Source organism: Muntiacus reevesi, chromosome 1 (assembly GCF_963930625.1).
Source record: "Muntiacus reevesi chromosome 1, mMunRee1.1, whole genome shotgun sequence".
In the NCBI taxonomy this organism is placed as follows: domain Eukaryota; kingdom Metazoa; phylum Chordata; class Mammalia; order Artiodactyla; family Cervidae; genus Muntiacus; species Muntiacus reevesi.
In genome coordinates, this window is record NC_089249.1 from 156,509,940 (window position 1) to 156,536,279 (window position 26,340).

Consider the following 26,340-nt stretch of genomic DNA (forward strand, 5'->3'; position numbering starts at 1 on the left):
GGTACAGAATATTTTACTTATTACTAGACAGAGTTATTTGGGAGGATATGGATTTGACTTCCCCCAGAATCTGCACAAACAAGAGAGACTGATCTAGTTGGTTTTGATAGATTATATGTACCTTAAATTATTTTTAAAAGTTTTTTCTACCTGTGGTTATATATGTGGTTTACCCAAGGGTCATAATATGTATAAAGTGTATCTCTCCTGGCCAAACTAATTTGTATTTTTTATGTTTAGGATAAATTTGTTTACCATACGGCTCCAGTTGAAAAACCACACGGCAGACTGCAAAACAGAACATCAAGGTCACAAAAGAAAAAATCCAAGTCACCTGAGAGAAATAAGTATTGCATAAATGCAAAAAACTACGAACAGCCTACAATTTCTTCAAAATCACACTCTCCATCTCCTTACACAAAAAGACGCATGTGTGAGCTATCAGAAGACACCAGGCGGCGGCTGGCCCATTTAAATCTCGGCCCTTATGAATTCAAAAAAGAAACAGATAAACCTCCGTTTGTGATTAGACATGTATGTGTTCTTTGAAACATTTCCATTTGAAACTGATCTAATCTGTAATTGCACTAAAATATTACTCTCAAACTTCTTTCAACTTCTAGCATGTATGAATAATTTTTCTTCCTGAACTGTATGTTAGCCTAGCAATCTAAAATGGAAAATTAACTTAATAAAAGAATGTTCTTTTGCAGCCTTTAAACCTGACAGAGATCAAGCTCCATTATGAATCCCATAAGTCCTCTAAGTAGCCATTTCCTTTCCTCTTATAAGTGGACAGTGTAATAACTTTACAAATTGAACTGATATATAATTGACATTAGTACTAAAATGGCAGAGTAGGATTTTAAAAGAGGAACTAGTTTTCTTTGTGAAAAGGAAGATACCCACCCCCCAGCCCTTTAAAAAATTGTAATGGAAAAGTTCCCCTTATAATTATGTCCCTTGGGTAGACCTTATATAATGGACTTTGAAGCAAATTTGATGGGAACGGAAAGGTCTTTGAAAGAGAAGACTTAACTTTAAGGGTAATAGTTTCTAATCTTTCTGTATGGAAGCCTGTTTTGATGTGTTTTGTGTTTAAAGTTTGTATCCATATGATAGCCAAAATGATTTTGGCTAGTTTGTAAGTGTCTGTAATAATACTTAATAAAAATCTTTCTCTGAATCTTCATAATTTAATTTTTATAAAAATATTTTACCTTAAAAGCATTTCTGTAACAAAAGATTACAAATTAATTTTAAAATTGCTTTATATAATAATAAACTTGAAGATTTAAGTGTCTATAGAAGCAAAACAACTTTTTAAGGTACCTATAAAGCACTTCTGACTTTAATGTTTCCAGTGCATTTTTCCAAATTTTAAAATGTGAATGTAAATGCAAACAAGTAAACATGTTCCTTTGATGGTCTAATAGGTTTTTTAACATTTGTGATGCCATTTTAAAAAAATTTAGATGTACTTTAAACAATATTTCATTCCATTTTCTTATTTTGACGATGAATCTTTTATTATTTTAGCCTAAAGTAATAGATTTTTATTGTAAAAAAGAAAATTTTTAATAATTACAGTAACTTAAATGGTTACATTTTATTGAGGTAATTGCACTTGTCTTATTTATAGAACTTGTTTATAGGTTCTGGTCCCTGATTTTTGTTGTTTGAACAATATCCAGATATGTTTACTTGCTTGTTTGATGGCATTTTCAGAATGCCTTTAATTTTGTTTGCCCACAATTGCGAATTAAATTGAAAAGAAAGGACATGCTAAATTCTAACCTGAAGGAGTATTAGCACTTTAATTAAAATACCTATGTACAAAGATAGCTAGGAATATTTTGAGTGTTAGCCACATAAAAATTGCTTAGGGAAATAACTGCTCTTAAGATGTTTAGTATTATTTTCATATCACTGCTTAAAATAGAATAATTTTATTAATTCTTGGTATACATTTTGACATTTTTATTTAAATGATTTCCCTTTCAACTTTCCAATGAACAGGAAGAAATACATGCTTCTAAGTTTATAACTACAAAATTACTTACAGTGACTGTAAAAGGACTAGATTTTTCCAACTGTGTTTATCAACATATGCCTCCTGCCTCCATAACCATTCATGATTTTCAAAGCACTTAACAAAACTGGTAACCAAGCAAAATTTTAATTTGATATATGAATATACAAAATGTGATACTTCTAGGAAAGTCATTCTAGTTTTATAGGTACTGTATAAAAAGTAATCTTAAAGAATAAAGAAGTTTCAAGAAACTAGTATGCTCCCAAACTAGCACAACCATTCTATAAGAGTTAAATTACATCCTTTGCTTTTTAAAATTTATGTAGAAGTTAGTACTTTTTTCTATTATGGTAAAATATTCATAATATAGTATTTCTATTCTGCCATTTCATATAAATAGAAGCATACAATTTTTGCCTTTTTGTCTTTTTTCATTTAGTACATTTAGTACTGTGCTTTCAACTTTCATTTGTGTTACAGCATGTATCAGTACTTGATTCTTTTTATGACTGAATAATTCAGTGTACATTTTGTGTATCCATTAATCTGTTGATGGACATTTGAATTTTCACCTCTTAGTTATGTGAATAGTACTTCTGTGAACATTCATGTGCAAGTTTTATTTGAATATCTGTTTTAATTCCCAGCTGCTTTAACACCTAGGAAGGGGGTTGCGGGGCCATATGGGCTTCCCTGATGGCTCAGACAGTAAAGAATCTGCCCGCGATGCAGGAGACCTGAGTTCAATCCCTGGGTCAGGAAGATCACCTGGAGACGGGAATGGCAGCCCACTCCAGTATTCTTGCCTGGGAAATCCCATGGACAGAGGAGCTTGGTGGGCTACAGTCCATGGGTTCACAAAGTGTCGGACAGAACTGAGTGACTAACACGTGCTAATTCTGTGTTTAACTTGCTGAAGAATTGCCGAACTGTTTTCCAGAGTTTGCTCTGTTATGTTTTCACCAGCAATGTATGATGTTTCCAATTTATCCACATTCTCACTAATGTCTATTATTTTCTGTTTTGTTTTATTTTTATTGTAGCTATCCTGAGGGGTGTAGAGTGGTATCTCATGGTTTTGATTTGCATTTCTCTAATGAGAAATCTTTGCTTTGCTTCTTTTCTTGTACTTGTTGGCCATTTATATATCTTCTTTGGAGAAATGTCTATTCAAGACCTTTGCCAGTTTTTTAATTAGGTTGCTTGCCTTTTAGTTGAATTAAGTTGTAAGTTTTCCTTATATATATATTAAGGGTCTAGAACCTTGTCAGGTATATGATTCGCAAGTTTTTTTCTTATTCTGTTGCTTGCCTTTTCACTTTTTTAATTTAAATTTTTAAAAATCATGGTAAAATATATACTATATAAAACTTACTATTTTAACTATTTTAAGTGTACATTTTAAAGTATATACATTAAGTACATTCACATTGTTGTGGTGATGACCACCACCATTTATCTCCAAAACGTTCTGCATTTTGCTAAACTTAAATGCTGAACTCATTAAACAATAATTACCCATTTCTTTTCCCCTTCATCCCTTGGCAATGCCTTTCTACTTTTTGTGTCTATGAATTTTACTGCTTTGGGTATCTCATATAAGTTGTACCCAAAACATACAATATTTGTCAATTTGTGAATTGCTCATTTCACTTAGAATAACATCATTAAAGGGCTTCCCTGGGTAGCTCAGGTGGTAAAGAATCAACCTGCAATGCAGGAGACTCTGGTTCTCTTCCTGGGTCGGGAAGATCCCCTGGAGGAGGACATGGTAACCCAGTATTCTTTCCTGGAGAATCCCTGTGGACAGAGGAGCATGGTGGGCTACAGTCCATGGGTTTGCAAAGTCAGACACGACTGAGACTAAACACGGCACAGCCCCAAAGCATTAAGGTTAACTCATGCTACAACATGTGTCAGCTGGATAATCTTTTAAATGTATATACCATATTAGTTTACCCATTCATCAGTTGATGGACCCTTGGATTGTTTCTATCTTTTGGCTGTTGTGAATACTACTGCTCTGAACATACTATAAAAATATCTGTTCAGGGCCTTGCTCTTCAGTTCTTTTGAGTATATACCCAGAAGTGGAATTGCTGGGTCATATGGCAGACCTGTTTTGAAGAACAACCATGCTGCTTTCCATAGTGGCTGCACCTATTTACAGTCCTACTTGTGACTGCACCTATTTACATTCCTTGTGCAGTGCTAAGAGTGCACAAGCAGTTCAATATCTCCATAGCCTTGCCAACGCTTGTTATTTTCTGCTTTTTTATAATGGCCATCCTGATGGGGGTAAAATAGACTTGACTTGCATTTTACTAATGATTAGTGATGCTGAATGGTTTTTCATGTGCTTATTGGTCATTTGTATAAATTTTTTTGGAGAAATGTCTTTTTTAAGTCCTTTGCTCAATTTTTTTTATTGAGTTTTTGAAGTTTGTTTATATAGTCTAGATATTAATGCCTTTTCAGATAATAATTTGCAAATATTTTGCCCTACTACATGGGTTGCCTTTTCACTCTCTTGATATTACCCTTTTATGTAAAAAGCTTTTAATTTTGGTAGATAGAATTGTCTTTTTTGTACAGATTTAAATCAGCCTGACTCTTTTTGTTAGAAAACATGGATGACTGTTAATATGTTATTCTTACTCAGAATGCTGGCTCCTAAATGCAGCCAGGTAAAGACACTAAATTCAAAATCTATATGCTAAGGAGATAAGTAATAAATGGCTGAACTTGTTTTTGAAATGTAGCAAAGTAGGATTTCTCTATTTTTAACTTTGTAGTGGGACTCATACTAGGCAATAGAGTAATGGACACTTCAAGTGTAAATCTATTCATTTTAGAGTGGATTCAGAATACAATTTAAAATTTCTGGAATTTAAATTTTACTTAAAAACAAATAGCAAAATACTTGGCTAAGCTCTGATTTTAGAACATGCCTGAACTATGTAGGCAGTATCATGTTAACCTGATGATATGTGATCTATGTACCTTACTTGATTTTCTGTTACCATTAGACTGAAAAAAAAAAAATTAAGCTTTTTGTTACATTGAAATTTTCCTTTTTCTAGGTCGATCCCCCAAGTCCCAGGGCCGATGCTTTATTTGGATCTCCTGGCAGAGACTGTGAAAGAGATGGATGGTCCAGACTGCACAATGGTAATATATAAGTTATCTCTATTGTTTTAGTTATCTTTCCTACATTCAAGTGTTTATCTTGGCATCAGTTAAAACAAAAGAGAATCTTGGCTATATTGAAAAGTATGTTACAATGACACTTTTTAAAACTTATGGGATACCCAAGTAGATACTCTTTAATAGAATTTAAGTGCTGCTATAAATCATCATCTTTGTGATTCAAAACACATATTAGCATATTAAAGACTGTGATACCTTTTAGTAAAACAAAACAACAAAATAATTTTGATTTTGTTTTGCTCAACAGTTTTTAAATTTATTTGGCCATGAAACCTTTTTCCTACTTTAACATGCATTACTTAGTTTGTGGAACAGGCTTTGAGAAATACAGTTGTAAAAAGAGTTCAAGCTGATGCTTTTGTACATACATTTACACTTATATTTGAATGCTTGCTCAGCCACTTATTTATAAACTGAGCATTCTTGAACAAATTATCTTAACTACTCTGATTATCAGTTTATTGAAGAATGAAGATAGCATGATAAATATTACTATGCAAAATGCCCTAGCACACAGGACACTTAATATCAGCTGTCACAATAATAGTTATATTTCGGGAAAGATAACGTTCTTTAGGTTTAGTTTTTAGGCCTGATCCTAATAGTTAGATAGGTTATTTCTAAGTTCATTATGAAGATGATTTTAATAAAGAAGATTAAATAGTATTTTATAGTTGGCGATGTGTTTGTGTGTGTGTGTGTGTGTGCGCGCACGTGCACATGTGCGCATGCTCAGTTGTGTCTGATTCTGTGACCCTATGCACTGTAACTCACCAGGCTGCACTGTCCATGAGATTCTTCAGGCAGTCACAAACATGGAGTGGGTTGCCATTTCCTTCCCCAAGGGATCTTCCTGACCCAGGGATTGAACCAGCATCTCCATGTCTTCTGCATTGGCAGAAAGATTCTTTACCTCTGAGCTACCTGGGAAGCCCAATTAGTGACATCTAAGTGTTAATATCTGTAGACGCTGGCTAGTCAATTCACCAGAAGTCTTTAAGTTAATTTATTGCACAGTAAGAAAAAGGCATAGAAAAGTGAGAGTAAAAAAATATAATCAATGTGTTGTGAGCTTTGTCTCTTTCTGATTCTAAACTCTAGTATATAATCTCTCTCTCTTTTAAAATTAGGATGTGAAACATTCTTTTCTAAGAACATGAAGAGTTTGTGCTCACCTATTTTCCTTTTTTAGCATTAATTGGGAGATAAATAGGGTAATCGATAAGCCTTTTGTACTCTGAATAATAGATTATATGAAATTAGGAACAGATGTTATACTCTTTCCCCTCTTGGACTAAATTTGTAGACATTGAGTAAATATGCGTTAAGGACCAGAAAAATTGAAAATGACTTCAATATAGACTTTTCTTGGGAAGATGTTTTTGGAATGCACTTAAATGTCTGATTTCCCCTAACAATTATTATATATTTCCCAGCAGAACTGTTAATAGTTTCTAGTAACTTCATATCAAAGCAATCAGCTGCCTATATAGAGGTACAATTAGAGAGGTCAATAATGAGGGGCTTTTTTCTTTTAACTTTTTATTTTGATATGATTTTAGACTTATAGAAAGTGGAAATAGTACAAAGAATTCCCCTATGCCTTTGACTCAGAATCTGCAAATATTAATATTTGCTTTTCCTTCTCCCTCCATCTTTCTCTTTCTTTCTTTTCCTTGCCTCCATCTCTGTATGTGTGTCTGTGTATAAATTTTTCCCGACATTGCTATAGACTGAACTGTGCCTCTCAAAATTCATATGTTGAAGTTCTAACCCCCAGCGGTGGTATTTGGAGATGGGTCATTATCTTTGGGAGGTAATTAGGTTTAGATGAGTTTATGGGGTAGGGTTCTCATGATAGGATTAATGTCAGAGATTCCATGTCAGTGATCTTCCTTTCTCTCTGTCATGTAAGGACACAACCAAAAGGCAGCCATCCTCAAGCCAGAATGAGAGCTTTCACCGAAACCTGGCTGTGTTGGCACCCACATCTCAGACTTCTAGCTTCTAGAAGTATGAGAAGTAGATGTTTATTGTTTAATTCACCTAGTCTATGGTAGAAGACAGCCCGAGAAAACTAACACAGTTTTTATCTTGCTGCTCCTGCTGCTGCTGAGGCGCTTCAGTCGTGTCCAACTCTGTGCGACCCCATAGACGGCAGCCCACCAGGCCCCTCCGTCCCTGGGGTTCTCCAGGCAAGAACACTGGAGTGGGTTGCCATTTCCTTCTCCAGTTTTTATCTTAAGGTGATGTAATTATCAAAACAAGAAACTAACAATATAATAATGTTGACTAATCTATAAACCTAACTCAGATTTTGCCACTTGTTCTAATACCTATTTTATAGCAAAAAGAATGTCACATCATGCATAACCTTCAGTTGCCGCATCTCTTTTGTTTTCTTTAGTATGGATTAGTTCCTTGGCCTTTCTTTATGTTTGTGATCATTTTTAAGAGTAAAGGCCACTTTTTAAATAGAATGTCCCTCAATTTGGGTTTGTTTTACTATTTTCCTCTTTCTTAGATTTATTCATTTTCTCCCAAAATACAGCAGAAGTGATATGTTACTGTCAGTGTAGCACGTCAAGATGTATGTGATGTTGCTTTGTTACTGATGATATTAATTTGCTCACTTGATTATGGTGGTATCTGCTAGGTTTCTGCAGGAAAAAGGTGCTATTTCTTCCTTCCCTTTGTAATTATGGGGAGATCGAGACTCAGTTAATACTCCTTGACTTTGACCTCTTTACCATATGTTGATGATTCTTGCTGGAAACAATTTATTACGGTGATTTTTACCAAATATTTTTAAAATTCCATTTTTCTTTATACATTTATTATTTGCCTTTTACCATAAAGAGTTTCCCCTTCTCTTCTCTCTAATTTTAATGCCTGTATTCTTTGGACTGCTTTTCTTTCTGGCTAGCGGTTGAGAAACTGTGCTTTACCAGCTATTTAAATACATGTGGAAATTTCTTATGATAGACTCTTAGGCATAGTAAATTTTCACTTATGACTATCTTGGAAATTCTTCTTGAAAATTTTCTTGCCAAATTATCTTGCAGAATAATTTTTAAGTTCCTATAGGATACCATTTTCACCCGTGTTGATTGAGTTAGTCTTCATTCGAGTCATGTGAAGGTGGATTTAACTACGTTTGATCAGGAAGAGAGTGACCAAAGCTTTGAGAGGCTATGTGACATGTTGGAGCACTATAGAGCTTGAACCCAGATCTTACAACCCCAAGTTCCTTTCTTTTCCACCACTCTCTTACTCCTTTCCCTACTATCCTTTAGATGTATTTTTTTTTAAATAAAATTTCCAAGTTTTCTCTGGCTGGAATTTCCATGAAATATAATTCTAATCTATGCAGTCCTTTTGAAGAAACTTAGTATCTCTTGTACCTTAAGAATATTTGGAAGCTTCATCTGGTCATTTGAACATTTTAAAGTTGTCTTTTTTTAATTTGCTTAGGATTTAGCAAATACCTCTCATTTCCAAATGCCATCACTTTAAGGAGTAGGCCTTCAACATACACATTTTGGGAGGACACAAATATTTGGTTTGTAACACTGATTTCATGAGATTATAGGAGAATCAAATAATAGCTAATATTTATTGTGTTTTCTGCTAGCCATTATTCTAAGTACTTATATTTCATTCATTCATTACTCACAGTAACCTCAAAAATTTTAGGTACTATTAGTTATCCTCATTTTACAGATGAAGAAATCTGAGATTTAAGGAAATGTAAGTTGTTCAAGATCACACATATACACACACACAATCTAAATTAGCGTTTTCGTTTTCTTTATACTTTTCTTTAGTGTATTCATTCATTAAGGCCCAGATCAACTTTTTCCTCCTATAGGAAGTTTTGCCTGATTGTCTTCAACTTTGAGAGATTGAGCTCTGATACGGCTTTTTAATAGCATTAATTGCCAGTACCATTCTGATGTAGCTTGCCCTTTAATGTTGCTGTTATTTGACTTGGTAATAACTTAAGTAAATTTTAAGCACATGCACAAACATGGGCCATGATTTTTATCTCCTACATTTAGGATATAGTTAGTGCCTAATTGTTAGTAAGAGTGGTTAAATGTGAACATTAGGAAACCTTAGATAAAAGTATTAGCTTAGTTTATAAAAATGAAAGAAAATTGTAGAAGTTTGTCTGAATTGGGGTAAGTTTATAAATGGTTTTTGCCTGGAGAATTCCATGGACAGATGAGCCTGGCGGGCTACAGTCCATGGGGTCACAAAGAGTCAGACACCACTGAGCACAGCAGGACACAGACCATCCTGGGTCTGTGTCTATAGAGCCTGCTTCTCTGCAAAAAGTGGTTAGGGAAGGTAAGATATAGACTGTTAAGAGTGTTTTTTATTGAAATATATTAGTAAAGAAGTAGAGTTTCAAATTATGGTCCTGATTTTCTCATCTATCAATATAATAGAGATTATAATTCTACAAAGTTTACTCCTTTAAGTAAAAAATAGAATACCAAATGTACATTTATAATGTAGTGGTTTGTTTTAGGGAGAGATTTGAAATAATTTTATAATCCACTGTTGTAAATACTGAGGATAGGTACTTTTATAAGTTGTATAATTTAATCATAACTATAACTCTCTTGAGGTAAGGTAAGCATTGTCTTTATACTTTTAAAATGAGGCATGAAATTAATTGTATAACTTGACCAAGCTAGCATCTATGGCAAAATGAACCTGGCCTTGTTTGAGTTAGAATTCAATAGTAATGATGTTGATGTTGTGTTAGTAATAACAGAAAGAAAGTGAAGTCACTTAGTCGTGTCTGACTCTTTGTGACCCCGTGGACTGTAGCCTACCAGGTTCCTCCATCCGTGAGATTTTCCAGGCAAGAGTACTAGAGTGGGTTGCCATTTCCTTCTCCAGAGGTCTTCCCGACCCAGGGATTGAACCCAGGTCTCCTGCATTGCAGGCAGACACTCTACTGTCTGAGCCACCAGGGAAGCGGTTGGTAATAATAGTTAGCATTTATTTTACTGCCTTATATGTAATATCTAATGTAATCTTTAAAACAGTAGTATGAAAGAGGTACATGGGGCAGTTGAAGGATCTGAGACTTGGAAAAGTCAGAGAATATGCCCATTGCCATATTAGAAGTGCTGGTGCCTGAACTGTAATGCACATCTGTTTGTCGGCAAGATCTGTACACTGCAGGACAGTATGCTCCCACTTGCTAAAGCTGGGCTTGTTTCCATTACACTTACTTGATTCAGGTGTGGACTCCAAGATTAGGAACACTTGTAGTTTGGCAATATCTATCAAGTCTACATGTTCAAAATATGTATCATCATAAACTAGTTTGTCAACTAAAAATTGTCCTTTTCATGCACACAAATTGGTTTATCAAATAAAAATTAACATGGTCTATACCAGATACCTCCTACTGTAATGAAAATAATATTTGTGAAATCATTTATTTGCTAAAGAGCTTATAGATTTTAACTTATGCTTATCATCTTTGTAACATTATTGAAGGATTTTGAAGGTATTTCTGAAAACTGCTGTGTGAATTATCATAGAAACAGTGACTGTAGGAAAAAGCAAAGATTAAACCAAATTTCTTTTTGGTGGAAATATTTATAGATTCTTTTATATGTCCTTTTTTAGATCATTCTCATCTTGGCTGCTATCGACCCAAGGATTATAAGGTATGTAATAAAAACTACATGTGCTAGTTATCCTGGCTTTCAGATTAGAGCATGCGTAAATTTCCAATATGTATGGTCAGATACTATCATATTCATTTAGTCAAGAAATTTACAAACAATAATTGTCATATTATGAAATGTCTTTATTTTGTCTGAAATAGACTTTTCATTGAATGTCTTCCTATAACTTTTGTGACTTTCGATTGTTCATTTGGATTAGTTATTTGTGTTTGTGTGTGTGTGTGTGAGAGAGGGAGTTAGAAAAATTGGTTGTTACTTTTAGTGATACCTCACTGTAGTAATTCTAAATTTCATTCATTCATTCATACAGCAGAATCCTCATAGTTTTTGCAATATCTGCATATAATTTGTGCTTTCTTTAAAAAATCCACAGAATCTAAAAAAGAGTGGATATATGTATATTATAACTGATTCATTTTGCTGCACAGTGGAAACTAACACAATATTGTAAATCAATTTTGCTTCAATAGAAGTTAACTTAAAAAATTCAAAAACTGAAAGTTCATCTCTTTTCATTTATAACTATAAATGAAAATTAATATAAATGAAAATCAGTATCATATGCTTTAAATGGATGTTAGCCTTAAAAATACAGTGAAAACAAAACAATGGTACTAAATTCTAGCTAGATAACAAGACTCTGAGACATGTTCTCTGTTTCTTAAAATCAGATAAGCAATGACATACAGGTGTAGCAGATATTACCACATTACCAATAGCTAACTGAAGCTTTCTGATGGAAAGAGAATTGAAAAGAAAGTACATTTTTTCCTTTGTGATTCACTGTCTTTTAGTGTATGTCCATGCACCATGTGAAATAATCTTGTGTATTATCTAAATTTATTTTGGGCAGCATATTGAAAACCTGCTATACCACTAGTAGTTCATGTTCTGCATTTTGAGAAGTAGTTCCCCAGAATTTATCTTTTCTGCCCCTAAGTGAAAACTTCTTAGTAAGAGGAGGCATTATATTTAGGAAAACAAAACAAAAATCACACCTTTCTTTATAATACCTTTGTTTATTTACTTGAAGACGATTTATTCTGTGCTTTAGGGCAGTGAATAGCATAGTCCTTTCCATGCTTTGATTGTGGTGAAAGAAACACGGAAGAGCCAAGGCAGAGTTGTGACTAAGGGTCCAGATCTACCAGACTGTCAGAATCATATAGGTGGAACTTTATGAAAATCCATTCCAGGGCTACTAAATGAAAATTGCTAAGAATGAAGACTGGAAATTTTTATCACAAGTTTCCAGGTGATTCTTATGCATTCTTTTGCTGTCTATGCAAGCATTGGCATTTGAGATCTATGAGTATAGACATGACCATCGCACTTAAATAGAACCATTCCTTGTATAGTGTTTGTATAGGGTTGAGCCCTTGTTTAAGGCTGTCTCTAGAGGAATGTGGGCCTGGCATAATTCACCTGGTGCAGACCCACTCTATTATGTGGAATTTACTCAAACACATACATGTATACTGATCTGTGTAATATATGTGCTTGTGCCTGTAAACACACACATAGGCACACACACATATACATCAAAAAGCATAATGTTCATTGTCTTGTATGGGACCTGGGGAAGCCACCTTATTTGTAACACCAAGGGATAAGCCTGTCTTTGTACATTTTCTTCAAGTTATGTTTCACAATTTTTGTGTGTTTATTTTCTTCTTTATTTGCATATTTGTTTATAGTCTGCCTTTAAAAAACCAAACAACCAAACTAATCTCTTGGTTCCAAAATGGCAAGGATCTTAGTGGTCTTACTTATTGATAATCACTAGTATTTAGCATATTGTCTGATATATAGTGTGGATCCCTAAAATATGTGTGTTGCGTGAGTGGATTATAAAAAGAAAACAAGTAAACCAAATATATAAAAGTATAGAAAGGAGAGAAAGTTTATCGGACACTAATCTTTATCCTAAGGTAACTATAATCCAGTTCTGTGTTGATTGGTCCATTTAAAGGTAGGTGTATATATTCAGAATCCCCTCTTCTAAATGAATTATTTTAAACAGCTTCACTTCTTTTTTTTTTTCCATTTATTTTTATTAGTGGGAGGCTAATTACTTTACAATATTGTAGTGGTTTTTGTCATACATTGACATGAATCAGCCATGGATTTGCATGTATTCCCCATCCCCATCCCCCCTCCCACCTCTCTCTCCACCCGATCCCTCTGGGTCTTCCCAGTGCACCAGACCAGAGCACTTGTCTCATGCATACAACCTGGGCTGGTGATCTGTTTCACCATAGATAATATACACGTTTCGATGCTGTTCTCTTGAAACATCCCACCCTTGCCTTCTCCCACAGAGTCCAAAAGTCTGTTCTGTACATCTGTGTCTCTTTTTCTGTTTTGCATATAGGGTTATCATTACCATCTTTATAAATTCCATATATGTGTGTTAGTATGCTGTAATGTTCTTTATCTTTTTGGTTTACTTCACTCTATATGATGGGCTCCAGTTTCATATATCTCATTAGAACTGATTCAAATGAATTCTTTTTAATGACTGAGTAGTATTCCATGGTGTATATGTACCACAGCTTCCTTATCCATTCGAAAAATATGGAATGCTTCACGAATTTGCATGTCATCCTTGCGCAGGGGCCATGCTAATCTTCTTTGTGTCGTTCCAATTTTAGTATATGTGCTGCCGAAGCGAGCACTAAACAGTTTCACTTCTATCCCTTAACCATCTGCCCACCCTCAATTCTATATTCTTCACTTTCAGGGTTAGAGTAGAAGTTAATCCTTCATACTACCCTTGTAAGGCTGTGGATAGTAAGTCAGCTCACAGGATTATTTTTTGTATTGAAGAGGTAGATTTCCATAGAAATACATATTCAGCATTGAACAGAGCTGTTTTTTCTATGGAAAAATAAAGGATTGTTTTTGTATAGGCATATGATAGCTGGTAGTGGAACACTATACGGTATCTATAAGGAAAAGAGTTATGAAACTAGGAGTGCTTGCAAGAAATTTTTAGAAAAGTTAAGACTTTGTATGAGTTCTGTTGAGAAATATATTCTGCTGAGGCAAGAGAAGAGAGGTCCATGAAGTGACCCCATTTTGTGTCTTCACCTTATTCTAGAGTATTGCTGTCCTCTTCACATAGTGGAAAACAAAGGAGAACCTGAAGAGGCATATCTGTTTCTTAAAAGCCTTGACCTTGAATTGACACATGATATTTTTACCTACACTCTGTTTGCTAAGAACTAGCCAGGTGGCCACACCTTTATGCAGGGATTGCTTCTCAGTAGTAATTCTGCTCTGAAGGAGGGAAAGATGAATCATGATGGAAAGCTAGTCATTTGTTCTGTCACATCTAGAATGCCTTGTTCCTCTCTACTCCCAGCTTCTCTCTTACTATTAAGAAAGGTGATATGACTAAAACTCTATTATGTTATTAGTAGAAATTAGCAAAAAAATAGCAAAACTAGTAACTGTCTCTGCCTTCATGGATATTTTATGATAGAGATTATAAAATCACAAAAATTAATATATATTGGAACTGTGACAAATATCATGATGGATATGCATGCTGGCTTCGATTAGTTATTTATTAGGAGGATTTGATCTGGTGAAGGAGAATAGATAAAGGATTTTGAGGATCGGTGACTGCTCTGGAGCTCTGAAGGTGGATAGGAATTTACTGTGTGAAAAGGAGGGAAGCACATGTCCAAGGGAAAAGGGGGAAGCAGCATTTATAAAGGTTTAGTGGGTAGGCAACTAAAAGCCCAGTGTTGCTAGGAGTGAAAGACATGAGTAGGCACATGGTATAAGCTTAGGCTGGAGTAGTAGATAGGGATCAAGACTTTTTTGCCATGTTAAGAATTTTGATTATTATCCTAGGTACAATGGGAAGCAAATGAAGTTATTTTAAACAACAGGATGATACAGTTGGCTTTGTACTTTGAAAATATTACTGTTGATTGTAGTGTGGACTGAGAAAAGAATGGAGACAGTAGACAGATTAGTAGACTGTTGAATAGTCAATGTGAGAAATGATGGCTTGGATTAAGATGATAGTAATGGAGGTCAATTACAGTGGAAATATTAGACAGATATTTAGGGTTAATGTTGACAGAAAGATAGACTTGACAAATGGAAAAGATGTACTATGTTCTTGTAGAAAAAATGTCAGTGTCATTAAGATGTACTTCTATGTAGGATAATCTGAAAATTAACAAAATCCAAATAAAAATATCTCCAGCCCCCCCCCTTTTTTTTTAATTCTAGGAACTAAACAGAAATAGTCAAGAAAAGTTTGAAGTCAGAGGGTATTGAAAGGGTCTTAGCCGTGCAGTATTATGAATGACTTTTGTATTTCTGATTTTTACAATTCAATGTTTTCCTGACATCTTTTATTGAGGTAGGTAATGTGGAAAAGCCAAATTAAAGTATACAGAATTCTAAATTCTGCTGCAATTTCTTGTTTATCTTGTTTATTATACTTTGGAAAATGTCTGACTATTCAGCTCAGAAAAAGATCAGAGCTCAAAAATAAACCATATGGCACTTGATGTATTCTGAAGGGGATTTAATTTTAAGAAGTCATTGAGCTTTTGTTTTTGGCACTTCAGATGGGAATGAAAACACACAAAAGGAGGATAGGGTTCTCAGGTAATGGAGAAGGATAGGGCAGGAGATAAGAAATAGTGGGGTAAAGGCCATTTCTTTCAGTGGGATTTGAGGGTATCCTAACAAGACATAATTTTACATTTTCACGTTCTTAAAAATTGGCCTTGGCCACCAAATCTTTTAAGGAAGCAATTTGTAGACTCTGAAATTTTTTTTGGAATTTTTATTGTGCCAGTTGAGAAGTGCAGACTATTGGATATGTAGGATTTTGCTCTTTTTCACTCTAAGGCATCTTTTACATGAACAATTTTGTTCATATATCCCCCTCCAAGGTAGCCACTGTAATTCCAAACTATACTTAGTGAAATTATGCTATTGGGAACAGTAAGTGTGCAATTTAAAATCATAATGTAAATATACATAAGATGATCAAAAGATTGAATCTGACTTGAAGGGGGCATTGGCCTAAACTGAAACACAGGCATAAGAATCTGACAGTGTTGGCCATTATGTTGCTAATACAGCTTATGTCTTGGGTTCCAACCTAGTGGTTGGTATCTTAAATTGGAGACCTGACAAATCTTAATTCTAAGAAGATGTGAGGTTTGGTAGTGATTTCTTCCAGAAGCATTTTCTCCCATGGAGAAAAACAAAAAGAAGAAACTGAGGAAAGTCTTCATGATATTCTGACAGGTGGCCCAGGGTAGTTTTTACTAAGGATTCTGTTAGAATGAGAACATCGGAACCTGTCAGTTCTTGGATTTGTCTACAGGTTAGCTTTAGTAGTTCATGCCTGGTCACTTTGCTGTGGACTTCCTCTTACAGACTCAGAGCAAAAAGTGACAGAGAGACATATCAGTAACATATGTAATAAGACAGGTTTCCACCTCGGATACAAGTTTTCAGATTTGACCAGATAATGACAAGGGTTCTCCACTCCTACAAGACAAAGTAACTCAGCATTTGGGAGCTTTAAGAGAGAAAGTCCAGACCTAACAAGAAGATTCAGTTACCACATCATTGTATTGATAGTTAGAGAGAGCCCCCCCCCCCAAGGAGGGAGGCCCAAGAGTCCCAGAGGAAAAGACTATTTCTGAGTTGAGTGTCTTAGATGTGGCAACAAGGAGGGTCTATTTGGATCTTGTTGGATTTCAGAGTTGTCAACTGCCAGCTCACCAAAATATCACCACAATAACTGAAGAATCTGTTGATATCAAGCAAAGTAGAGCTTTGATTATGCAGTAAGGGAGAGCATCACCTTTGCAGACTTAGTAGTATCTATGAAAGTTTAAGGGTAATATCTCTAAAAAGTTAAGGGTGGATATTTACAGGTAAATACTTAAAGGTTAAGGGTTTGGGGGTCTTGGCTCCAGAGTTTTAAGGAAGGGCTTTAAAGTAGGAAGGGCTTTAACTGACTGTGGCTCAGATCATGAACTCCTTATTGCCAAATTCTGACTTAAATTGAAGAAAGTGGGGAAAACCACTAGACCATTCAGGTATGACCTAAATCAAATCCTTTATGATTATACAATGGAAGTGAGAAATAGATTTAAGGGACTAGATCTAATAGACAGAGTGCCTGATATGGACAAAGGTTTGTGACATTGTACAGAAGACAGGGATCAAGACCATCCCAAAGAAAAAGAAATGCAAAAAAGCAAAATGGCTGTCTGAGAAGGCCTTACAAATAACCATGAAAAGAAGAGAAGCGAAAAGCAATGTGGAAAAAGAAAGATACCCGTTTGAATGCAGAGTTTGAAAGAATAGCAAGGAGGGATAAGAAACCCTTCCTCAGTGATCAATGCAAAGAAATAGAGGAAAATAATAGAAAGGGAAAGACTAGAGATCACTTCAAGAAAATTAGAGATACCAAGGGAACATTTCATACAAAGATGGGCTCAATAAAGGACAGAAATGGTATGAACCGAACAGAAGCAGAAGATATTAAAAAGAGGTGACACGAATACACAGAACTGTACAAAAAAGATCTTCATGACCCAGATAATCACAATGGTGTGATCATTCACCAAGAGCCAGATGTCCTGAAATGTGAAGTCAAGTGGGCCTTAGGAAGCATCACTATGAACAAAGCTAGTGGAGGTGATGGAATTCCAGTTGAGCTATTTCAAATCCTAAAAGATGATGCTGTAAAAGTGCTGCACTCATTATGCCAGCAAATTTGGAAAGCTCAGCAGTGGCCACAGGACTGGAAAAGGTCAGTTTTCATTCCAGTCCTTAAGAAAGGCAATGCCAAAGAATGCTCAAACTACCGCACAGTTGTACTCATCTCATATGCTCGTAAACTAATGCTCAAAATTCTCTAAGCCAGGTTTCAGCAATACATGAACCGTGAACTTCCCGATGTTCAAGCTGATTTTAGAAAAGGCAGAGGAACCAGAGATCAAATTGCCAGTATCCACTGGATCATCAAAAAAGCAAGAGAGTTCCAGAAAAACATCTATTTCTGCTTTATTTACTATGCCAAAGCCTTTGACTGTGTGGCTCGCAGTAAACTGTGGAAAATTCTGAAAGAGAGGGGAATACCAGACCACCTGACCTGCCTCTTGAGATATCTGTATGCAGGTCAGGAAGCAACAGTTAGAATTGGACATGGAATAACAGACTGGGTACAAATCAAGAAAGGAGTATGTCAAGGCTGTATATTGTCACCCTGTTTATTTAACTTATATGCAGAGTACATCATGAGAAAGGCTGGGCTGGATGAAGCACAAGCTGGAATCAAGATTGCTGGGAGAAATATACCAGATATTTCTCAGATATGCCTCAATACCTCAGATATGCCGATGACATCACCATTATGGCAGAAAGTGAAGAACTAAAGAGCCTTTTGATAAAAGTGAAAGAGGAGAGTGAAAGAGTTGGCTTAAAGCTCAGCATTCAGGAAGCTAAGATCATGGCATCCGGTCCCATTGCTTCATGGGAAATAGATGGGGAAACAGTAGAAACAGTGGCAGACTTCATTTTTGGGCGGCTCCAAAATCACTGCAGATGGTGACTGCAGCCATGAAATAAAAAGACGCTTACTCCTTGGAAGGAAAGTTATTACCAACCTAGACAGCATATTAAAAAGCAGAGACATTACTCTGCCAGCAAAGGTCTGTCTATTCAAGACAGTGATTTTTCCAGTAGTCATGTATGGATGTGAGAGTTGGACTATAAAGAAAGCTGAGCACTGAAGAATTGATGCTTTTGAGCTGTGGTGTTTGAGAAGACTCCTGAGAGTCCCTTGGACTGCAAGGAGATCCAACCAGTCCATCCTAAAGGAGATCAGTCCTGAGTGTTCATTGGATGGAGTGTTGTTGAAGCTGAAACTCCAATACTTTGGCCACCTGATGCGAAGAGCTGACTCATTGGAAAAGACCATGATGCTGGGAAAGATTGAGGGCAGGAGGAGAAGGGCACGACAGAGGATGAGATGGTTGGATGGTATCGCCAACTCAATGGACATGAGTTTGGGGTAAATTCCGGGAGTTGGTGACGGGTAGCGAGGACTGACATGCTGCAGTCCATGGGGTCAGAAAGAGTCGGACACAACTGAGTGACTAAACTGAACTGAACTTGAAGCAGGGGATCTCATTGGCAATGTTTGTGATATAAAAGATTAGGTGTTCCCTGGTGGTGCAGTGGTAATGAGTCCACCTGCCAAACAGGAGATGTAAGTTCAGTCTCTGGGTTGAGAAGATTCCCTGCAGAAGGAAATGGTAAGTCATTCCATTTTCTTGGCTGTGAAATCCCATGGACAGAAGAGCCTAGCAGGCTACACAGTTGATGGGGTTGCAGAGCTGGATAAAACTTAGTGAGTAAACAACAACATTGGACATGAAGATTAGAGTCTTAAAGCAAGTCTTGATAAGTAAGCAGGTATTTTATAGGGAAGAAATTTGTTCTCCTGAGTTATGTCTTGGGCTGAGAAGGGGATTGTTTGCCCAGATTAAGAATCTATCATTTTGAGAAGGGAGCTGAATGATGATTGAGCAAACTGTTGTTCAGGCAAATGATTTATGGGAAGGTCCTTAAGCAAATAATGAAGCTATTTACTGGTTTATAGCATTAAAACTCATGGTAAAGTCATATTGAGGTAGGTGAGCCTCAGTTTTTAATTCTGTTAGCCAAGCCTTGTGAATGCAGGTCGTCTCAGTTCTCCCATGTCTTACTAAAGTTATATACACTTTGCCATTAAAGTGTTACACGTTGTTAGATTTAGTCTCAGAAACCTTATAGTTTTGGTTCCCATTGTAAACAGTTTTTTATGTAAAACTACACTTGTGTGTGTTTTGCTAATCTTATGATTTTGAAGTAGATTTGTGTGTAACATTCTTGTCTTAGATATGCTTGAATTTTTTAGTAGAGGAAACCATATCATCTACAAACAATGAATCTTAATTCTGCCTTGCAGATTACCTTGTCTTGACTTAACTAGAATTTTCAATGTACTGAAATAAAAGTGGTGATTGTGCATGTGGCAGAGATATTTATTGCCTACTGGCTATTCATTTCCTCTTCTATATTTTCAAGCCCTCTTGCAGGTGTATAGGGCCTAGTTCTGGCCAATAGACTACAAATGGAAATTATGTGGATCCCTTCCAGGGTGCAGCATAGAAGAATTGATAAGAACTCTCTTGTTAAAGTGACAGTGAGGTCGCCTGTTCTAGATGGTACAGCTGCAAGTTGTTCAGCCTGTCTCATCAGCACAGGTCTTGGGCAATTTTGTGTAGTGTGATTCTCTTGCTAACCTGTATTACCATAAAGTACAGGGGAAATGAACCTTTATTATGTTAAGCCACTAATTTTCAGACTTAATTTGCTTTTGCAGTGCAATCTGATAGGCTGCAACACAAAACTAATAGTCTGTGCCTTCTTGTCTTGATCCTGTCTTAGGTAGGATCATGTCGAAGGTTTCATGCCTGTGAATGTTGTTTGCAGTAGATTTTTGTTGGATATCCTTTAGCAAGTTAAGGAAGTTCCCTTTGAAATTCCTTGTTTTCAAAGAATTTACAGTTTTGAATTATGAGTGGATGTTGGATGTTACTGAATACTTTTTTCAGCATCTGTTGAGTTGATAATGTTTTTTCTATGGTGAATTAATAGATTTTCTATTGATAACCCATGCTTGTATTCTTTGAAAGTACCCAGCTTAATCATGTTGTATTCTTTTTTAATCATCACTGAATTTAATTTGTTAATATTTAATTTAAGATAATTTTCCATATATTGTCATGCATGTTGTGCATGCATGTGTATGTACTAAGTCGCTTTAGTCGTGTCCTACTCTTTGCGACCCTTTTGACTGTAGCCTGCCAGGCTTGTCTGTCCTTCAGATTCTCCAGGCAAGAATACTGGAGTGCATTGCCATGCCCTTCTCCAGAGAATCTTCCTGACTGAGGAATCAAACCAGCATCTTTTATGTCTCCTGCATTGGCAGGCAGGTTATTTACCACTAGCACCACCTGGGAAGCCCATGGTCACTAGTAAGAGTGATCTATGATAATCTTTTTTTTTTTTTTTTTTTTTTTTTATTAGTTGGAGGCTAAATACTTCACAACATTTCAGTGGGTTTTGTCATACACTGACATGAATCAGCCATGGAGTTACACGTATTCCCCATCCCGATCCCCCCTCCCACCTCCCTCTCCACCCAATTCCTCTGGGTCTGCAAACCAGTACAGCCACTATGGAAAACAGTGTGGAGATTTCTTAAAAAACTGGAAATAGAACTGCCATATGACCCAGCAATACCACTTCTGGGCATACACACCGAGGAAACCAGATCTGAAAGAGACACGTGCACCCCAATGTTCATCGCAGCACTGTTTATAATAGCCAGGACATGGAAGCAACCTAGATGCTCATCAGCAGATGAATGGATAAGGAAGCTGTGGTACATATGATAATCTTTCTCCCACTTTTCTTCAGTGGTTTGGTAGCAGTGTTATGATCACAGCATAAAATTAATTGGGGGAAGCAACTTTTCTTTCTTGGAAGCAGTTTGCCAGTTTGTTCCTTGACTCTTTATTGGGCTGTTAGTAAATCCAATTGTTAGTGCATCTTCTGTGGAACTTTCCTCATAGGCATCGAGGCTTGGGCTGTGGGAGTTTTCTGGTTTTTTTCTGCCATGGATTTCTCATAGTTCACTGACCTGGGACTACTACCACCAAACAGTAGCTATTTGACTTTACTTCAGTTTTCCTCTCTTATAAAGTATAGATAGTAAAAATACCACAGAAGTTGTTGTGAGGATTAAACAAATTATTTATGTAAGTGCATAGAAGAGTGATCTAGGAAGGAAGAAACTTCCCCCTTACCCCCTAAAGATTGGCAAACCTAAGAATTACATATCATTTTCATTGCATTATTTTGGAATTTCTTCTAAATTTTTCTCTAGTATAAAGAAAGTACATTTCCCTTAAACTAAACCAGATAGTTGAGCATATGGATTTTTAAATTGGATGAGGTAGGAATTGATCATTCACTTGAGTAGGATTCAAAAGGAATGTTTTCAGCAAAATTGAGAAGCTCATATCAGTTGCCAGTATCTGCTTCTCTTCCTTTTTACTCAAAACTGTGGCACTAGTGATAAAGAACCTGCCTGCCAGTGCAGGAGATGTTTAAGAAATGTGGATTCAGTCCCTGGGTTGGGAAGATCCCCTGGAGGACTGCACGGTAATGCACTCCAGTATTCTTACCTGGAAAATCTCAAGGACAGAGGAGCCTGGCGGGTTACGGTCCATAGGGTTGCAAAGAGTCGAACCCAACTGAAGCAGCTTGGCGCTTGCAGCACCCACCTGCTTTATCCCTACTATCCTGAGAGTAGTGCTTCTACCGCACTTCTTTCCTGTAACCATCATCCTCAACTACTTCCCAGCAAATTCCATTAGAATTATTTTTATTTATTTTTTATTTCCCATGATGACAGAGAAGTTTTCAAGTATGTAGTGTAGTACCAGTACACACCAGTACTCGTGTGTAGTACCAGTCTTCAACAAACATTTTTTGAATAAGTGAGTTTCCTGGTTCCTATTTATACTTAGTGGTTCTTTCTTCCATTAATTTAACTGAAGTTCCTATAAATTATAAATTTTATGGGCACAAATATGATTTAACTTATTTTATAAGCAACTTTTCAGGAAACTTATTTCCACAGTATGGCATAACTCAACCATTATATATCACATATTTGAAAAGTATGTTATTTACATAATTACATTTATGTAGTTACAATGAGCTTGGTGTATGAAATTTTCTTTTTTAACCTGTAACAATTTCAGATTGGTTTAAAACTATTAGATTTTGTCTTGATGCATTTCAACATCTGCAATATTGGAATTGTTGCATTTCTGAGATCTTATAAAAAGGATTTAAAGAACTATTTCCATAAATGTAAAAAGAAAAAAAAACTCTTTATGCTGAAATATGAAGGTTTATGTAAACAGAGGAAATAAATACTATTGTCTTTCATGAATCAAACTCTCTGCTTTGTGTTTGTAATAATTTTGTCTTATTTATTTTCTTTAGCAAACCCAAAAGATTATTGCCCCAGTTTATAGATAAGGAAATGAAAACTTAGAGTAAATGACTTGCTCAGGGTCACATAACAAGCAGGGATTTGAACCCAGTTCTTTGAACACTCTAAGCTAGGGTTCTCGAGGAATCATCCAAGAAATATAACTTTTCCATTATGAGCCAATGTAAGGACATTCCATTTGATTTCTGGAGGAAAATGAGCAACCTATGGAAAACTCACAAGAGCTATGAAAATGCTTCTTAAGCTAGGTCGTAAGGTTGAAAATTTGAAGTGGATTCTTATCTCATCTGCTTATTATACCTTCCATTCCCTCATTTCGATATATAATTTTCCAAAATATTTATTCTAATTCCATGGAAGGAATACATCCCAGCTGTATCCCCACTGCCCAGTTACTCATTGTATCTATTTAGTTCTAATCTCCTTCCTCATTGTTTTATCATTATTTGATTTTTCATGTCTCTCATTCTGGATGGTAATATCTTTGAAGTCTCCTGTTATATTTATCTGTGACTACTGTCTCCTACCTTGTTCAGTATTTGGTCACAGAAGATGCTTAATAAATATGGGATAGTGTTGCATTACATACTGTATTCAAGGTTCTCTGCAGTGTGCCCCTCTCCGCCTCTGCGATGTTCTCTCCCATTACTTTCCTGCACAACTAGCCATGTGATTGTATCTTCATTGTTTATTTCTTGTGCCCTTTCTTCCACTTGGAATGCCCTGTCTCCCCCTTTTCTCTGCTTAGGGCCTTGATTCCAACCTACCTCCTCCATGAGACCTCCATCATTTAGAACATTCAGTTCAGTTCAGTTGCTCAGTCGTGTCTGACTCTTTGCGACCCCATGAATCGCAGCATGCCAGGCCTCCTTGTCCATCACCAACTCCCAGAGTTTACTCAAACTCATGCCCATCGAGTCAGTGATGCCATCCAGCCATCTCATCCTCTGTCGTCACCTTCTCCTCTTGCCCCCAATCCCTCCCAGCATCAGGGTCTTTTCCAATGAGTCAGCTCTTCGCATGAGGTGGCCAAAGTATTGGAGTTTCAGCTTCAGTATCTGTCCTTCCACTGAACACCCAGGACTGATCTCCTTTAGGATGGATTGGTTGGACCTCCTTGCAGTCCAAGGGACTCTGAAGAGTCTTCTCCAACACCACAGTTCAAAAACATTGATTTTTCGGCTCTCAGCTTTCTTCACAGTCCAACTCTCACATCCATACATGACCACTGGAAAAACCATAGCCTTGACCAGATGGACCTTTGTTGGCAAAGTAATGTCTCTGCTTTTTAATATGCTGTCTAGGTTGGTCATAACTTTCCTTCCAAGGAGTAAGCGTCTTTTTATTTCATGGCTGCAGTCACCATCCACAGTGATTTTGGAGCCCAAAAAATAAAGTCTGACACTGTTTCCACTGTCTCCCCATCTATTTCCCATGAGGTGATGGGAAACATTAGAACATTAGAAGTTTATAAATGTCCTTCTGCAGGTATTTTCATTAGGATAGATTTGCCCCCTAGCATATCTGTCAATTTTCTTTGTGTTAATACCCTCTCTCATCTGGTTTGTGAGTTCAAATCCCTGTACCTCTCTAGATCTCTGTGTTATTAGCTAATGTGTTATCCAAGAGATTCTTAGTAAATAGTCTGATAAAGAGAGAAACAGTTGTAGTCACCTAGAAGAGGCTTTATGTAGAGCGTTCCTGACTAGTTTGTGGAGAAATTTTAGTAAACAAAAAGTGAAATGGTCTGCAGCCAACATGACTCAACTGGCATTGAAATTAATGAAGAGAAATAATCTCTATAAGCCAAGTGGCTCAGATTTGGATATAATTTGAGAAATAGCATTATAGCACTTTTTTTTTTCCTTTCCTATCAGTCTTTAATATATACACTTGTATATGTTGGTCATGGACCTCTTTGATCTTATTTTTGACATTCGTTGTGTCTTTACTTTGTGACCAGCTAACAATAGAGCATTTTTCAGTTTTTTTTTCTCTCGTTCAGTCTGAATCACTTATTCTTGGTCAGTTATTTGGGACCGTAACTGAGTCATTTCAATTACATGCTATTTGGTTCTGGAATGAAAGCTTGATTCTCTCTGTTAACTGCTGGCTCACCATATGTTGCTGTAATTCTGGAAAGCAGTGAAAATTGTGGTAGTATTGAAGGAGGAGTGTTGTTTTAATAATAAATTGCTTACATTTGTTTTATAATATAACTAGTTCACACATCTAGATATTCTGCAGGAAACAAATTATGGAAAATTTTTAGATATAAGGTAGCCATTATTAACCCTGGGGAAATGAATCTGAAAAAGATTAAAGGTCACAGTGACCTTCTTAAAGATCAAATATTTAGCTGATAGTAACTGCTAGGACAAAATTTCATAAAGGCAGGGACTTTGTTGTGTTCACTATTGTAGTCTCAGCACTTAACATAGTGCTTGCATGCCAAGTTGCTTCAATAATGTCTGACTCTGCGACCCCATGGACTGTAGCCCGCCAGGCTCCTCTGTCCAGGGAATTCTCCAGGCAAGAATACCGGGAGTGTGTAGCCATTCCCTTCTCCTGTAATATGGTGATGGGAAGTTAAATATGTGTTAAGGAGCAAGAAAGAGGAGTTGAATTTATTTAACTCCAGATTATCACTCCCATCACTCCATCAAAGCTACTCTTATTAAAACTGATACTATTCCAAGTCTTTTCTACCTTGTCTTGTCAGCAGCGTTTGACTGAACTAGTTACTCCCTTTCCTTGAAATACATCATTTAATTGACTTCCAGAATAATACATTCTCCATGTCCTTCCCCTTATTCCCTGGCCATTCCTCAGTCTGTTTGCTTCTCATCTTCCCACATTCTAGACAGTGGAGTATTCCCAGGGTTCAGTTTTCAGAGGTTTCCTATTTATGCTCACTTCCTTGGTTATATCACTTAGTGCCATATTTTTAAATACCATTTAGACTAAAAAAATTACCAGCTTATATGTTTAACCTTGAGTCTTCCCCTGAACCTCTACTCTGATAGTTTGGATAATTGATAGATATGTGAAGCTCAACATATCGAAAACCAGACTCCTAATATCTTATTCTTCCATCTGTCCCATTGGAAGGGTATAACTAATTTACACAAACTCAATTCTTCCAGTTGATTTCACCAAAAACTTTGATGTTATCATTGACAGTCTTATCAGCAGATCCTGTTGACTGCATCTTTCACATGACATCTGAATCTGATCACTTT

General features: G+C 36.2%; 1 protein-coding gene and 1 non-coding gene across 4 annotated transcripts in view; one reads left to right on the forward strand and one right to left on the reverse strand.

Moving 5' to 3' along the window:
• SPATA6 (spermatogenesis associated 6) overlaps positions 1-26,340 on the forward strand; it is a 155,502-nt gene that overhangs the window by 76,865 nt on the left and 52,297 nt on the right. For all 3 annotated transcript variants that reach the window (XM_065913427.1, XM_065913428.1, XM_065913429.1), the window contains 3 exons: positions 241-534; positions 5,119-5,206; positions 10,901-10,941. In XM_065913427.1, coding sequence (XP_065769499.1) covers positions 241-534; positions 5,119-5,206; positions 10,901-10,941 — 423 coding nt within the window. The remainder of the gene's footprint in view (positions 1-240; positions 535-5,118; positions 5,207-10,900; positions 10,942-26,340) is intronic.
• LOC136156659 (U6 spliceosomal RNA) lies at positions 13,534-13,640 on the reverse strand. The gene has a single exon (XR_010661149.1). It is a non-coding gene; the product is annotated as a U6 spliceosomal RNA (small nuclear RNA).